Below are 16,862 nucleotides of genomic sequence, written 5' to 3' on the forward strand. Positions count from 1 at the left end.
TCCAGCACCTGGAACTGTTTATTAGACATTGTTGCCAGTTGCAGGATAGAAAGCTAGACAGAAGAAAAACAGTGATCACAGATCCATAGGGACAGACCCTGCCCATCTAGGGACATGTGTATACCCAACCCAGTGGACCAATCTGGCAACTGTTGCCCCTCCCCAGACCCCCAGGACTTTGGCATAATGCTGATGGGGGGAGGGGCTGCAGACAGTAGAGCCCCTCAACCCGAAGCAGGAAGTCTGATGAGTGCTGGGGACAGGCTGGAGGAGAGGGGACATGGGGCAAGCCAAGGGTTGGGATGTGAGGGGTAGCAGAAGTGAAGGAAGTCAGGAGCTAGGAACATGGTGTCTAGGTTTCCTTTTCTGGAGAAGGGCCCACAGAGGCCTGCAGGCCAGTGGCAGTGGCTGGGGCAGGTCACGCACTGATGTCTTTCTCGTTGCCCGCTTTGGGGACGGCTTCCAGCAATGGGTCCCCGGGGCCCGCCTCCTCCCCCTCCTTGGCCTCACCAGACTTGGAGTTGGGGACCCAGAGGCCAGAATCGATGCAACGTTGCATGTGATACTTGGCGTCCTGTGGAGATAAAGCACAAGCAGGTGAGGCTATGCCAGCACCATGGCGGCCCCACTGTCTCAGGCACCTCCTTCCAAGGTGGTTCAGCACCTACTCTACCTCTACCCAGAATTGGCTAGAGGAACAACAGAAAGGACTGGTACTGCGGCTCAGCTGGTAGATCACCTGTGTTCCTGAGGCTCTGGATTCCATTCCAGCACCAAAGACCAGATATGGTGGTGTGCACTTAGGAAATGGAGGCAGTAGGGTCAGAAGATCAAGGTCATCTAGCTACACAGATATCTGAGGTCAGCTTGGGCTACACGAGACCCTGTCTCAAAAAGGAGTAGGGGTAGCTACTGAGTAGGTGGCTCAGCAATTAAGAATGCTTTCCCTCAAATCATTAGGACCAGAGATCAGATCTCAGCACCAAAGTAACAAGGGAGGCTTCCTTTTCCTCAGAAAACAGAGGCAGGAGATCTGGGAGTTTGAGGCTAGCCTGGCCTAGATTTCAAGTGCACACTCCCTAAGCTGACCAATGCTGCAACCCATTCGCTGTGAAGCACAGCTGTAAACAGAAAGGATCCAGAAGCTGGAAACAGACAAGATGGGACCATGTCTCAGCAGACATTTATCTGTGGTGCTAGGCATAGAGTCCAGGGCTGTACAGCAGCTTTCTAAGTGTCTACCACTGAGCCACAGTTTGTCAAAAAATTAGTTTTTACACTTCTTTGTTTGTCTGTGCATGCACATGGAGGCCAGAGAGAACCTGTGGGAGTCAATTCTCTCCTCCACCACGTAGAGAGAACCTGTGGGAGCCAGTTCTCTCCTCCACCACGTAGAGAGAACCTGTGGGAGCCAGTTCTCTCCTCCACCACGTAGGTCCCAAGGATGGAATGTGGCTATCAGGCTTGGGGGCAGGCACCTTCTTCTGCTGGGGTACCTTGTAGCCTTCACTTGCTTGCTGAGGCAGGGAATCAGAATGGAACCCACACTGGTCTCAGCTCACAAGCCTCCCGCAGCTTGAAGACTGTGGCAGAACACCTGTTTCCTAATGAACTCTGCTTATCTTTCAAACCATTTTATATGTATGGGTGTTTTGCTCACATCTCTGTCTGTGTACCAGCTGCATGCCTGGTGTCCACAGAGACCGGAAGAGGGCACAGGATACCTTGGGAGTGGAGTTACAGGTTGTTGTGAACTGCCATGTGGGTGCCAGGAATTGAATCTGGGTCTTCTAGAAGGGCTGTCAGAGCTTTTAACAACCAAACCATCTCTATACTCCTTCTCTTTTGGTTTCAGTGAATGGCATTAATGTATCCCAGGCCTCAGTATGTTAGCAGACCTCATTCCTCATCCTGAGTGCTGGGACCGCAGGTGTGTACTTGCCACTGGCTTTATGCAGTGCTTTGGACAGAACCCAGGGCATCCTGCATGCCAGACAAGTGTTCTGCAACTGAACTGTAGCCCCAGTCCTGGCCACCAAACTTTTCTTGTTTGTTTTTTTTGAGACAGGGTTTCTCTGTATCTGACTATCTTGGAATACGCTCTGCAGACCAGGCTGGCCTCAAACTCAGAGACCTGCTTACCTCTGCTTCCCAAATGCTGGGATTAAAGGTGTGACCACCACCACTGGGCCCCAGAGTAAATAGTTTTGATTCTGTCATAGTGACTCTGGGGTTTGTTGGTCATAGTGACTCTGAGGTTGTAGCACAAAGAAGCATGGGGGCTGCGTGGGGCAGTCTTTCAATTACATTTGCTCTACAAACGTAACTGGAAAGTCTTCCACTGCAGCTTGCAAACTCTGTTCTACATATGCATTCCCATGGGAATTCTAGAGTCCCTAGTACTGGTCCTGTGTATAGAATGTTTCCACAGATAAGAAAACTAAGGTAGCTAAATTAGAAGCCAGCTGACAGAATTGGCAACAAACCAAGTTGTTAAAATTCAAACCTGATTTGGATGTCTGGCTCAGTGGCAGAGCCCCTGCCTAGAGTCCCCCAGTGAGGAGCTGAGGGTGTGGCTCAGTGGCAGAGCCCCTGCCTAGAATCCCCCAGTGAGGGGCTGGGGTGTGGCTCAAAAGCAAACTGAGTGTGTAGGAAGCATTGGATTACATTATCAAGAGTCACTGAAAAGGAAGAATAAAAGAAAAAAGCTCAACATTCACTACTGACGAGTGTACAGCAGGTACTCAACAAATCGTGCCTCTGTCAGGAGTGTGGGGCCTCTCCTGTCTTAAGAGCAGCCCAGGAGGGACACTACCCTGAGCCCCAGATGTAGGAGGCAAGGCCTCTACCCGAGCTACACCCCACCTTCTACTGTCACCTGAGATAAGGTTCCACTGAGCTGCTCGGGCTCATCTTGGCTTTGAACTTATAACCCTGCTCTTAGCCTCTTGAGATGACAGGTTTGCACCCCTCAACCCAGCCAAGAGGGTTACTCCTCTCCATCTTCTGCAGAGTCTTGGGGACCAGGTCTAGAACACAAGCAGCCTTCAGGACCACTCATGGGAACTCACAGTAGGATCCATCTTGCTGATGGCGTCTTGCAGCATCTGCACGTCCTTCACATCAAAGCATTTCTGCAGCTCCTGGGGTACAGAGGGGCAGAGTGAGGTATGGGGAAGGGGATGGAAATGCTCACAGATCACTTCCCTCCTCCCGAGTCCTGGAGAGTCGCACCTCGGGCAGGGACTCGTAGACCTCCACGGGGTCCAGGCCACCAGGGCCCAGCCTCTTCTTGCGCTCCTCCTCCTCATATTCCTTCATGGCCTTCTCTATACGCAGCTTGGCGCGGCCCCGAACACGCTCCTTAAAGGCCTCCAGTTCATACTTGAAGCCCTCCATGTACTGGTGGTCGGCGGTCTGTGGAAACAGGTGGGTGCTATTCACTGGACAGCTGACACCCAGGTGTTTGGGGGCGAGGCCTGTCTGCAGCTCTTGGAAGCCTTCTGTGGCTCCCTGAGGCCTTTCCTGAACTCCCCATGGGCACCTCAAGGCTTTGCCTTGCTCTCCTGTACTGAGAGCCCCTTCCTACTATACCTTGTGGTCCATCTACTGATGGCCAGCTGCCTGGCCAGCCAAACAGCGCAGGCCTAGTACCACACCCACAGGTGTCCTCCAGCAAGGTCTTACAGGCACCACAGTTCTGGATTATTCTACCCTGCCCTGCTCTCAGGAGCCCCAAAGCTTTCAGAGGACCATGTTCAGTTCCCAGCACCCACATGACAGCTTAGGAACACGAGTGATTACAGCTCCAGGGATCCAAGACCCTTTTCTACCTTCTGGAGACCCCTGCATGCACCGTCAACAAGAAATAAAGGAATACTTTGGCGATGGTGGCGCACGCCTTTAATCCCAGCACTCAGGAGGCAGAGGCAGGGGGATCTCTGTGAGTTCAAGGCCAGCCTGGTCTACAAGAGCTAGTTCCAGGACAGGCTCCAAAGCTACAGAGAAACCCTGTCTCAAAAAACCAAAAAAAGAAATAAAGGAATAAATATAAGAACAAATCTTTAGAGACCAGCCTGGTCTACAGAGCTAGTTCCAGGACAGGCTCCAAAACCACAGAGAAACTCTGTCTCGAAAAACCAAAAAAAAAAAAAAAAAAAAAAAAAGAACAAATCTTTAAACAGGGTCAGCAAGGTAAGGTTCAGTGGGTGAGAATATTTGCCATGCAAGACCAACAGCGTGTTTGAGCACGGGAACCCACATAAAGGTGGAAGGAGAGAATCAACTCACACAAAGCTGTCCTCCTATCACATGGGTCCACACACATCATAGATACATACCACACAGACATGTTTACACACATACATATACACCACACACATGTACATATATATCATACACAATCTTAAAAATTAAAAAAGGGCCAGATGAAAGCCAGGCTGTGGAGGTACACGCCTTTACTCCCAGTACTCAGGAGGCAAAGGCAGGCGGATCTCTGTGAGTTTGAGGCCAGCCTGGTCTACAAGTTCTAGTTCCAGGACAGGCTCCAAAGCTACAGAGAAACCCTGTCTTGGAAAACCAAAAGGAAAGAAAAGAAAAAGAAATGAATACGATGACCATATTCAGTCACTGTGTTCCCACACCACCCTGAGCCCTTCTGATAAAAGATCCGACCCCAGGTCCCTAGTCAGTGTGGACACCTGGTAGTACGGGAGCCCATACCTTGATCTTGGTGAAAAACTGCCGGAAGCAGGCGCGGGGGTCGACCTTCAGGCTCTTGGCTAACTCCAGGATGAACTGCATCACCATGGTCTGGTGAGCCACCTGCTCCATCAGCGCACACTTCTCCTCCACTTCCAGGTCAATGCACCAGATCACCAGGTAGTTGGCGGTCTCCTCGCACACCAGGTGGACGTTGTCCGACAGGTACTTCTGGCTGTCATCCCAGCGGTGGAGCATGCCTGTGGGGAAGGATGTTGCAGAAGTCACTGGAAGCCCTTCTGTGGTCTTGACTCCCAGCTGGAACCCTGCACAGGAACTTACCAAAATGTTTGATTTGTTTCTCGTACTTCTCAACGAAGGTCTTGTGCTTCTGCTCTCTCGCCTCCTCTGAGTCCTCCTCTGCCTTCTCAGGCTTGGTATTGACCATGCTCTGTGATAGGGCGAGAGGGCAAGTGGGCTGGGGCAAGGCAGGGGTGCGCCCGGGGTGCGGGGGCCGTGGCCGCCGCGCCCATCCTGTCCACATCGGAGGCGGTGGTGTCGCTAAGTGCATCAAGGTGGCAGAGGTGTGGCCGCGGGCCTTCGGGCAGATCAGAGGGTATGGGTGGGCTTCACTGGGCTCCACCAGCCAACCCCAAGCTCAACCTGTCCCCCTTGTGGCTTTGCCTGACTCTCACTGTCAGAATTCTTCTCCTAATTTACAGGGATGGGAAGATGGGGGGGAACTGGGGGGGAAACCGGGGGCCTTCACAGTTCAGATAGTTCTAGCTAGCCTCCACCATCAAACCACGCTCAACCCACGTCTGACTACACTCCGCAGTGCTCTCGCCCGTGTCCCACCTTGCTGAAGCCATCTTTGCTGAGGGTGTCCACGTTCCAGGGCATGCTCTTCTCCTTCTTGCGCATGTCCTCCAGCTTCTGCTCCCAGCTTCGTTCCTCCTTGCGCAGCTGCTGTGCCTCAGCTCGCAGACGCTCAAGCTCCACCTGGCCACTGCCTTCCGCCACTTCCAGCTCCTTCAGTTTGCGCTGGCACTCAGCTACCTTGCGTTTGCATTCACGGCAGCCCCGGTCCAGTTCCTCCTTCTCCTTCTGAAACTGCTCCATGCGCTCCACTCGGGCCTGCAGGCAGGGACAGGCAGCAGTTGGTCACTTAGAAAGAACAACTTTGGGAGCCAGGCATGGTGGCAGTCACCTTTAGTCCCAGCACTTGGGAGGCAGAAGCAGGTGGATTTCTGAGTTCTACAAAGAGAGTTCCAGGACAGCCTAAGTTACACAGAGAAAACCCCTGCTTCAAAATAAACAAACAAACCAAAATGAGAGAAAGATAGAAAACAAACAAAAGAACGACTTTATCCCCTGACCCCTGTCCAGTCCTGGGGTTCCAGTCTCTGCACTGGAATACAACCCCAGGATATGTATAACCAAAGTCTAAGCCCTGGCGGCCTCCCAACTTCCAGCCTGGTGCCCTGATGCCACATTTTTAGTTTTTCGTCTCATCAGCATCAACTTCTCTACATAGTTGAGAATGAATATAAACTCCTAATCCTGTGCCTCTCCAGTGCAGGTGCAAGGTAGAGCAGCAGGGACTGGTCATGAGGGGGGAGTAACTCAGCAGTAGAGGCCTTGCTCAGCATTTTAATTTGAAAAAATAGCTTTGCCGGGCGGTGGTGGCGCACGCCTTTAATCCCAGCACTTGGGAGGCAGAGGCAGGTGAATCTCTGTGAGTTCGAGACCAGCCTGGTCTACAAGAGCTAGTTCCAGCCGGGCGATGGTGGCGCACGCCTTTAATCCCAGCACTTGGGAGGCAGAGGCAGGCGGATCTCTGTGAGTTCGAGACCAGCCTGGTCTACAAGAGCTAGTTCCAGGACAGGCTCCAAAACCACAGAGAAACCCTGTCTCAAAAAACCAAAAAAAAAAAAAAAAAAACAAAAAAAAAGAGCTAGTTCCAGGACAGGCTCCAAAGCCACAGAGAAACCCTGTCTCGAAAAACCAAAAAAAAAAAAAAAAAAAAAAAGAAAAAATAGCTTTAACCAATTTATTTATTTGTGTGTGTGCGCGTGCTCACACAAAGAGAAAATGGAAGGGTTCCACCGTGTGGGTGCCAGGGATCGAACTCAGGTTGTCAGGCGTGGTAGCAAGTGCCTTCACCCACTGAGCCATCTTGCTTTGTTGTTAGCCCTGCTTACCATCTTAAGACATCTCGGGGGGCTGGAGAGATGGCTCAGAGGGTTAGGAGTACTGGCTGCTCTTCCAGAGGTCCTGAGTTCAATTCCCAGATTCCCAGCAACCACACGGCAGCTCACAACCCTCTATAATGAGACTTGATGCCCTCTTCTGGCATTCAAGCAGGCAGAGCACTGTATATATAACAAGTAAGCAAATCTTTTTAAAAAGACATCTTGGGGGCTGGAGAGATGGCTCAGAGGTTAAGAGCACTGATTGTTCTAGAGGTCCTGAGTTTAATTCCCAGCAACCACATGGTGGCTCACAACCATCTGTAATGAAATTTGGTGCCCTCTTCTGGCCTGTAGGCACACATGCAGACAGAAGACTGTAAACAAAATAAATAAATCTCAAAAAAAAAAAAAAAAAAAAAAACGGCATCTTGGACTGCACCAGCACCATAAACAAAACCAAAGAAAAACCCAAGTGGCCATCATGGAGTACTCCGGGGACCAAGCCCTCAGGAAGGTTGAAGTAGAAGACTGAGTACCTACCAAGCCAGCCTAAGCAACTCAGGAACACCTGTCTTGAAATAAAAGTTAAGGCCAGGTATGGCAGCAAATGCCTTTAATTCCAGCAATGGGCAGATGGAGGCAGGCGGATCTCCACAGGAAGCTGGAGACGATACAGGAGACAGCGACAGTGAGGATGCTTTAGTAGGGAGACAGTTCCCAGGGAAGAACACTGTGTAAGGATGAGGCCGAGTTCAGGTCCCCAGCATTCAAGAAAAAATTGTGCTGCTGTAACCTCAGCACTGTAGGGAGCAAAGACAGGAGGATGGCTGGGACTTGTTGGCCCCAGCCCGGCTCCAGGTTTAGTGAGAGACCCTGTCTTGAGGAAATAAGGCAGAGAGTGATGGGGCAAGACCCCGACATCTTCCTCTGTCCTCTGCATGTGAACCCACACTCTCGCTCACACACGACAACAAAGTCCCCTTCTGTAGTAGCCCTGGCCTGTGTCACGTTCTCCTAGGGCTCTAAGGTAAGCGCCTCACTAGCCTGACAGCGGCAGGAAGCTGCCAGGCTGCTGGCATTCTGGAGGGTAGCCACCATTCTCCCTAGTGTCCTCTGAGTAGCTGCCAGGGAGGCTGAAGCTAAAAAAAAAGTGGTGTGTGTGTGTGTGTGAGATGGTAATCGCTGTCACCTGCCCAACCAGGCTTACACCTTCCACATGGCAAGGACGGCAGCAGGCTGACCCAGGCACAACTCAGGGTGGTGAGAGTGTCCCTTACAGAAGAGACACTGAGGGTCTCTGAGTTTTGACACCATAACGCTCACTGGAAGGAGCCAGAAGGAACGCCACATGGCACATGTCTGGTCACAGAGCCTAGGAAGTGGGGCTGGGAACTCACTTGTCCCTTTCTCAAACCCCCACACCTCCACATCTGGTAGCTCTACCAGGGGCTACACCCAGCGCCTCGCTACCGCGCTGCACACGGCCTTTTTGTATTTCATAGTCTGGCATGGTTGTCTCCTTACATAGCTGTGGCTGGCCCTGACCTCACTCTACATTGTTGAGGATGGCCTTGAATTTGTGATCTCCTGCCCCAGTTTCCCCAATAGCTGGAAAAATAGGCCTACACCACTGGACCAAGTTGGGATTTTTTAAATTTCACTTTTTAGTTCACCGTGTATAGTGACAGGAACAGATGTGTGTCACAGTGTGTGGAGTGTGGAGGTCGGAGGAGCTTGCTGGCCAGTGCCCTTACTGTTCAGTTTTAGACAAGGGCTCATGTAGCCCAGGCTGGCCTCCATTTGCTACAGACAGCTTTGAATGACAGCCACACACCTATCATGTCTGGCTTCGAATATGTTTGGAAACCACAAGACAGACCTAAACAGTGATGACAGAAACTATTACTCCACAAGACACACCTCAACAACAACGACAGGAAATACTAACCCAAGGGAAACCTTGCTAAATACTAGGAAACTTACACCAACCCTCTGGGTCACACAAATCCTACCCACATTCTCAGACCGAGGCACTGAGCAGTCGAGCAGAGCCTGCAAGACACAGCACATCAGGACCACAGACTGGAAACACAACCTGTTGGGCCTCTGCTCAGAGCTTACGAATCCAGCCCCATCACAGATGGATGCGGGAAGAGCCTGTCTGTCCTCTCCCATGTGCAGGGGCAGAAGACCCCACTTCTCTCCTGGGGATTACAGTCACAGTAGTAAGACAGGAAACAGGCTCTGGACTAGTCAAAAGAGGCCTCCCTCCTACCCAGCAGCCCCCAACTATTTTCCACGTTGTAGGAAAATGAACCTCCTCATACATCAGAAATAGGTGCTCCCAAGGGGGTCTTCAGGGCTTCCTCACACAATGCTACGAGAGCATGGATGCCGTGCTGGCACCCGGTACCATGCACTAGCGGCCTGCCTGGAAACTGGATACATGTGCACGTGGGGTGGAAAAATTTGGGGAAGATGGGAAAGGACCTTCTAAGAGGTTCTAGATAAACAATCAGGAGCTACCCTCAGGAAGGTGGAGTGCAAAAGTCCCAACTGGAAAGGACCTGCCCCCAGCTTGAGAGAATAACAAGCTAAGGAGCCAATGAGAGGACACAGTAGGTAAAGGCCTGCCTCCAAGCCTGAAGACCTGCGTTTGATCCCCAGAACCCATATGGAAGAAGTTATCCTCTGATCTCTGTATCATGGCATACACATGTACATTTACAGACATGCATATACACAAATGAATAAAATGTAATATAAACACAGAGTATACTGCCGGGTGGTGGCGGCGCACGCCTTTAATCCCAGCACTCGGGAGGCAGAGGCAGGTGGATCTCTGTGAGTTCGAGGCCAGCCTGGTCTACAAGAGCTAGTTCCAGGACAGGCTCCAAAGTTACAGAGAAACCCCGTCTCGAAAAAACAAAACAAAAACCAAAATACAGAGTATAACACACACAGGTACGTAGACATAGATGCTTTGATTTGGGAGGGTAGGTTAGATCATCTCTTTATGGTGTGCTAGGGATGGGATCCAGGACCTCCTGCATGTTTGGCAAGTGCTGTCACTAAACCACATCTCAGACCACCCTTAGGTCTCGGCAGTACACCACTGTCCTGGGCAATGCTGGGCAGAAAGGAGAGGAGTGGAAAACATGGCTCAAACACACTTGGGATTCTAAGGTCTGAATCTGGGGGAATCTGTTCTGGACAGAATTTTAAGAAAATGTTTAGGGGCTGGAGAGATGGCTCAGAGGTTAAGAGCATTGCCTACTCTTCCAAAGGTCCTGAGTTCAATTCCCAGCAACCACATGGTGGCTCACAACCATCTGTAATGGGGTCTGGTGCCCTCTTCTGGCCTGCAGGCATACACACAGACAGAATACTGTATACATAATAAATATTTTTTTTAAAAAAGAAAATGTTTATAATCTTATTTTATTTGCTTGGTTACTGACAGGATTCCATGTAGCCCACGTCAGCCTCAAACTCACTATGTGGCTGAAGGCTTTGAACTTCTGATCATCCTGCTTCCATCTCCCCAGCTGGGCTATAGGCCTGTCCTACCATGGCAAGCTTTTAAGCAGTCCTGGGGCAGAGAGCAAGGCAATGGTACACAACTGAGTGTCAGCCTATTTGGCTTTAGAGACAGTGTCTCATGTAGTCCAGGCTAGCCTAGAATTTGCCATCCTCCTACCTCCATCTCCCAAGACCCGTATTTACAGGTGTGTGCCACCATGCTCGGCAGTAAAGTGGCACTGGTATAAGGCACAGGAGGTCCCCAGTTAAGTTGGATGATCTGAACCCTGGAAAGAAGCCAGTGAGGCTGGAGGGGACAGGATGGGTTTGGGATTCTGAGTTTGATGAATTTCTTTCTATCTTTTTTTTTCTTTTTTGTTGTTTGTTTTTTGAGATGGGTTTCTCTGTGTAGCCCTGGCTGATCTGGAACTCACTTTGTAGATTGGGCTAGCCTCGAACTCACAGGCCTCACTGTTCCCTGAGTGCTGCCCAGCTCTCAGTTTGATGAGTTTTCAGTGATGACCAAAGTTCATACAGAAGCCAGGGTGGACATGATGGGGGTCTAGTTACTATAAAAGCGCAGAGGATCTGGCCGGAAGTTGAGTGGGTGGGATTTCCTGGAACAATGGGAAATAAGAGTCTACAGGAGGTGAGAGTAAGGACGAGCACTGGAATTGGATGGTGGGCAGCAGTGGAGCTGGAAGTCAAATGAAGACAAGGGATCGAAGTCCCTAGTGAGGCTCTGCTCTATACTCCAGGGAAAGGGGTCCTGGGTAGTGGAACCCCAGCTGAAAGCTAAGATCAGGAGATTAAGGGTAGGATGCAACCTCATTCAGTCTGGGGGGGTGTCGAGGGTGTCTCTGGGCCTTAATAAAAATTCATGCTTAAGATCGTGGGAAGTAGATGCCACAATCAAATCAAAAGTGTTGTGCATTTATTCTAGGGGGTGAGGAGAGGCGGAAGGAAGATGTGCAGTCAGAGTGGATGCATGGCTAGGATAAGAACTTGAGGTCTGGACTCTGAGAAAGTTCCACACAGGTTGATGGGGACCACTACACACAAGAGTCAGCGCTGGTGGAGCACGCCTTTAATCCCAGCACTCGGGAGGCAGAGGCAGGCGGATCTCTGTGAGTTCGAGGCCAGCCTGGTCTACAAGAGCTAGTGCCAGGACGGGAACCAAAGCTACAGAGAAACCCTGTCTCGAAAAACTAAAAAAAAAAAAAAAAAAGAAAGAAAGAAAGTATTAAGAGCTGGTAAGATGGGGCAGCATGGGCGCTTGTGGCAAAAATGAGGTGACCTGAGTTCCATGCCATTTCAACGTGGTGAAAGGCGAGGCCTGCCTTCTGCCAATTGCATGCGAGACACACACAGTAAGTAAGCTAACAAATAAACTAAGAGAAACAGCAGAGGCGGGTGGTAGGTATATTCCTGTAGTCACAACCCCACACGATAGTGCACGTCTTTAATTCCAGCACTGGGGAGGCAGAGGCAGGCGGATCTCTGTGAGTTAATGGTCAGCCTGATCTACATAGCAAGTTCCAGGCCAGGCAAGGCTATAGTGAGATCCTGTTTCAAATTAAGAAAGAAAGAGAGAGACAGAGAGAGAGAGACAGAGAGGCACCAGATTGTGGAACAAGAGGCTCCAGATGTCAATAATTGAGGTTCCCCACACCCTAGCCAGGGCAAGGCGGCCAGGGTAAGAGGTCAGAACTCTAGAGCGGGGGTCCCGGGAGTGGGGGGAAGGGGAAGCGCGCGCACAGCCCCACCTGGTGCCGCCAGCGGAAGAGGCTGGCCGTGTCGATGTTGGGGTGCGTCTCGTCCTCATCGTCCGACACCTCGATGTGATCCCAAACGCTGTAGTCCACCATCTTCGCCTCGGAGGCCCGGATTGGCTCCCGGCTCTACACACGGCCGGGCGCTGAACAGGGACCCACAAGGGATAGAGAGTCCGCTCGCGGAGCCCCGCCCCTTCCGCTTCCGGCCCAGAACACTGCGCATGACAGCCCCGCCCCAGCATCCGCGGCTGACGTCATGTCCTTAGCAACGGGAGTCGGCGGCACTGACAACCAGCGGTGATTCTTAAAGGGCCAGGCTCACGTGGTGAGGCCTTATGGGAGTTCCCGCCGAAACCCAACTGAGCTCACTTGGGAACAACAAAAAAAAAGGTAGTTGCCTAGGGTTTGGTGGCCCGCGGTAATCCCAACACTTGCGATGCTAAGGCAGTTCTAGGCCAGCCTGATCTACATAGTTCCAGGCCAGCCAGGGCTAAACAATGAAACTGTGTCTCAAAAAATCAAAATTGGGGCTTTAGGGGTGGCTCAGTGGTTAAGAGCACTGGCCGCTCTCCCAGGGAACCCGGATTTTGTTCCCAACACCCACATGGTTGCTCACACCATCTGTAACTCCTGCCTCAGGGATCTTACGCCCCCTTCTGGCCTCTGCCCATACTAGGTATGCATGTGGTGCACAGACATACTTGTAGGCAAAACAGCAATATTCACTATTATTTTTTAAAGGATCTCTACTCTTAATTTTTTTTCCAAGTCAGTGTCTCACTATTATAGCTCTGGGTGTCCTAGAACTCACTGTGTAGACCAGGCTGACCTCGAACTCACAGATCTACCTGCTTCTTCCTACCAATGCTGGAATTAAAATCATGCCCTACTACGCCAGGTTTGTCCTTAAAATTTTTTTTTAAAGTTATATTTTAGGAACTGAAGAAATAGCTCAGCAGTTAAGAGCACTGGCTGCTGTCCCAAAGGACCCAGGTTCATTTCCCAGCACTCACATGGCAGCTCACAACTGTAGCTCCAGCTCCAGATTTAACACCTACATGCAGAGAAAACACCAATACATATAAGAATGAATAATAAGTTTTATAAAATTACATTTTATTAATTGTGTGTATGTATACACATGTGAACGTCAGGAAAACTTGCGGATGTCAGTTCTCTTTCTCCATGTTACAGCCCTGTCCTCGCTTCGGGATCAGAAGTGGATAGTCTTTAGACTAACACCATCTCGCCCCACTTGTAGGCAGGAACCTCAGCACCTGCAGCCCTCTGGAATCATCCAGAATCCCCCACCTAAAGTATCTCCATTTACAGCCTCTGGGTGTCGCTGATGTCTAAACCAGCGACAGCGTTACCAGTTCTGAACCCGGCGGGAATTGGAAGGCACCAGAGGGGGCTTTCCTCACCATCTGGAGCTACCCACAGCCTCTTCCAGCTCACCTGAGCCCCCTGAATTCCTGCTGGTGTTTGAGGGAATGCAGTTTTTCTGAGCTTCAGATACTTCCCATGCTTTGATACAGGATCCAGAAACTGGCGCTGCAGCCGAGGGCCAGCATTATCTCAGATTGAGGGGTGCTATTTGAGATGGGGTCTGGTGGAAAAAGAGGAGCATTATACATATGGCCTGGGGGGGGGGGAGGGCCTCTTCACAGCTCGGGAACTGTTGGAGAGGGCCTGTCTGGAGCGAATAAAGGTCTGCAGATTGGGGGGGGGGGTGTCCCCGTTCATGGGGACAGCGGTGGGGCAGAGGGGAAGAAGTGGTGGGCATAAAGCTTCTTCCCGCTATGACCCCTCCCCCTCTCGCTTATTCAAACTCCATAGTGGGCGGGGGCGGGGCCGAGGGAGCCCCGTTTCTCTTCCCCTCCTCCCCCAGTTTGGCAATCCACCACACCAGCAGTGGTCTATCCCAGCCCGGGCACGCGCATGACGGACCTATACCCGAAGGGTCTCCCATACACCTACGCACACCAGCAAACAAAGAGTCCCGACCCCAGGTCCGAGAGGGCGGGCCTCCTCTCTCCAGCCCTTTTTCCCAGCAAGGTAAGTTCTGGGGATGCTAGCTGTGTTGGGAAGAGGGGGGAACCCGACTCCCGGGAGGAAGGACATTAAGATCATGGGGTTCCCCTAGCTCTCCATGAAAGCTGTGATCCCTCCACCTATGCCTTGGTACGTTCTTGTAGGGTCTCCATCCCACCACTGACTCTGTATGTGTGGTGTGGTGTGTGTGTGTGTGCAGGAAACCCTGGCTGTTGAGAATTTTCTGGTAGGTGAGGGGATGTTCCCCACTAGGCTTCTGACGATGGGGGTGCCTAATGGCAGGGGACCTGGGCCAGGGTTCCCGGAATTCTCATCAAGCATTCCTAATCTGTTACCGGCTGTGCCCAGCCCCTGGGGTCAGGGAGAGACACAGCCCCGAGTTACTGAGAGTCGTTTCTCAATCTCATATCCCTGATAACCCACCTTCCCCACAGGAGACCCCTACTGTTGGTGCTGGACTGAGGCTGTTGGTGGGAATCCCTACCGCCAACACCTTTCCATCTCAAGGATCCCAGCGATTCTTGGGCATTTCTGAGCTTCTATTTCTTCAGCTACTTATAGGAGTAACTAAAGGCTGAGACTAAGGTAGACCAGGAGCCCAACGTGCCTTAATTTCTTCCTTCATTTCCTTGTTATTTCATTCCTATTCCCTAACTACGTACTGTAAATGCCAGCCACTTTGGCCAGACAGTAGTTGCAGCAAAGGAGAGACACTTATAGGTCCCTGTTCCTGGTTGGCCAGGGAGCAAGATCCGCATATAAACAAGTCTTTGTATATGAACTTGACCATCACAATGGAAATTCTGCCAGTAATGGAGGTGTTGAATGCCTGACCTCAGCACTTGGCAGGTAGAAGCAAGAAAGAGGATCAGGAGTTCCAGGATGACAATGGCTACAAGGGGTTTGAAGCCAGCCTAGGTTGCAGGAGATCCTATCTTAGAAAACAAAAATCTGGGCCGGGCGGTGGTGGCGCACGCCTTTAATCCCAGCACTCGGGAGGCAGAGGCAGGTGGATTTCTGTGAGTTCGAGGCCAGCCTGGTCTACAAGAGCTAGTGCCAGGACAGGCTCCAAAGCTACAGAGAAACCTTGTCTCGAAAAACTAAAAAAAAAAAAAAAAAAAAAAAAAAAAAAAAAAAAAAAAAAAAAAGAAAACAAAAATCTGTCTTGCGATGGTAACTCTTACCTTTAATCCCAGCACTCGGGGCTGGAGAGATGGCTCAGTGGTTAAGAGCATTGCCTGCCCTTCCAAAGGTTCTGAGTTCAATTCCCAGCAACCACATGGTGGCTCACAACCATCTGTAATGAGGTCTGGTGCCCTCTTCTGACCTGCAGACATACACACAGACAGAATATTGTATACATAATAAATAAATTTAAAAAAAAAAATCCCAGCACTCTGCAGGCAGAGGCAGAACAATTTTAAGTCAGGACAGCCAGGAACACATTGTGAGACCCTGAAAAAACAAGTTCTGATTAAGTGAAGGAAATTAAAATTCAGACTAGATTCAGATAATTGGGCAACAGGAAAGAGGGTTATCATGAACCAATTAGTCACTCTGCCCCCCCTTTTCTTTTTGAGTCAGGGTGTCACGTAGCCCCTGATCCTCCTGCCTTAACCTCCCCCCCCCGACCCAACTGTTGGTATGACAGATCCTAGTCATCCTGACTTGCTGTCTTACATAGGAGTTGAATCTTTTTTTTTTTTTTTCTAGACAGGGTTTCTCTGTGTAGTCCTGGCTGTCCTGGAACTTGCTCTGCCTGCCTGCCTCTGCCTCCCCAGAGCTGTCACTAGAGGCTTGCGCTGGCACTAAAGGCTTGCGCCACCACTACCCGCGAATCATCATTCTTATAAAAATGAGGAAGGGGGGCTGGAGAGATGGCTCAGTGGTTAAGAGCATTGCCTACTCTTCCAAAGGTCCTGAGTTCGATTCCCAACAACCACATGGTGGCTCACAACTATCTGTAATGGGGTCTGGTGCCCTCTTCTGGCCTGCAAGGATACACGCAGACAGAATATTGTATACATAATATACATAAATAGCCGGGCAGTGGTGGCGCACGCCTTTAATCCCAGCACTCGGGAGGCAGAGGCAGGCGGATCTCTGTGAGTTCGAGACCAGCCTGGTCTACAAGAGCTAGTTCCAGGACAGGCTCCAAAACCACAGAGAAACCCTGTCTCGAAAACCCCCCCAAAAAATAAATAAATAAATAAATAAATAAATAAATAATAAATAAATATTTTTTAAAAAATGAGGAAGGGGCCACCAAGACGGCTCAGTGAATAAAGGTGCTTGCGACCAAGTTTGAAGATCTGAGTCACATCTCCAAGACTCGTGTCTGTGTGTCCACTATGGCATGATGACTGTGCATGGCCATCTTCCCTTCCCCACATAAATAATGTCATTTTTTCCTTTCTTTTTTTTTTTTTTTTTGAGACAGGGTTTTTCTGTGTAGATCCTGTAACTTGATTAGCGGGTTGTTTCTCTCCTCCTACCACGCTGGTTCCCAGGCTTGAGCTCCAATCTCAGCAAGCACTTCTATATATGTTAAGTAAGCCATCCCGCCCACTGCAATCCACATCCTTAACCTCTGGGAAACACAGCTTCCTGCTGC

General features: G+C 50.6%; 1 protein-coding gene across 1 annotated transcript; it reads right to left on the reverse strand.

Moving 5' to 3' along the window:
- On the reverse strand, positions 1 to 12,387 carry Cdc37 (cell division cycle 37, HSP90 cochaperone). The gene is made up of 7 exons (XM_057767490.1): positions 12,185 to 12,387; positions 5,560 to 5,838; positions 5,044 to 5,152; positions 4,723 to 4,961; positions 3,235 to 3,417; positions 3,072 to 3,143; positions 1 to 574 (listed from the first exon to the last, which is right to left on the reverse strand). Exons 1-7 carry the CDS (start codon positions 12,284 to 12,286, stop codon positions 419 to 421), a joined length of 1,140 nt encoding a protein of 379 aa, XP_057623473.1. The 5' UTR covers positions 12,287 to 12,387; the 3' UTR covers positions 1 to 418.
- Positions 12,388 to 16,862: the final 4,475 nt, after the last annotated feature.

This window comes from Chionomys nivalis, chromosome 4, assembly GCF_950005125.1.
Source record: "Chionomys nivalis chromosome 4, mChiNiv1.1, whole genome shotgun sequence".
Lineage (NCBI taxonomy): Eukaryota > Metazoa > Chordata > Mammalia > Rodentia > Cricetidae > Chionomys > Chionomys nivalis.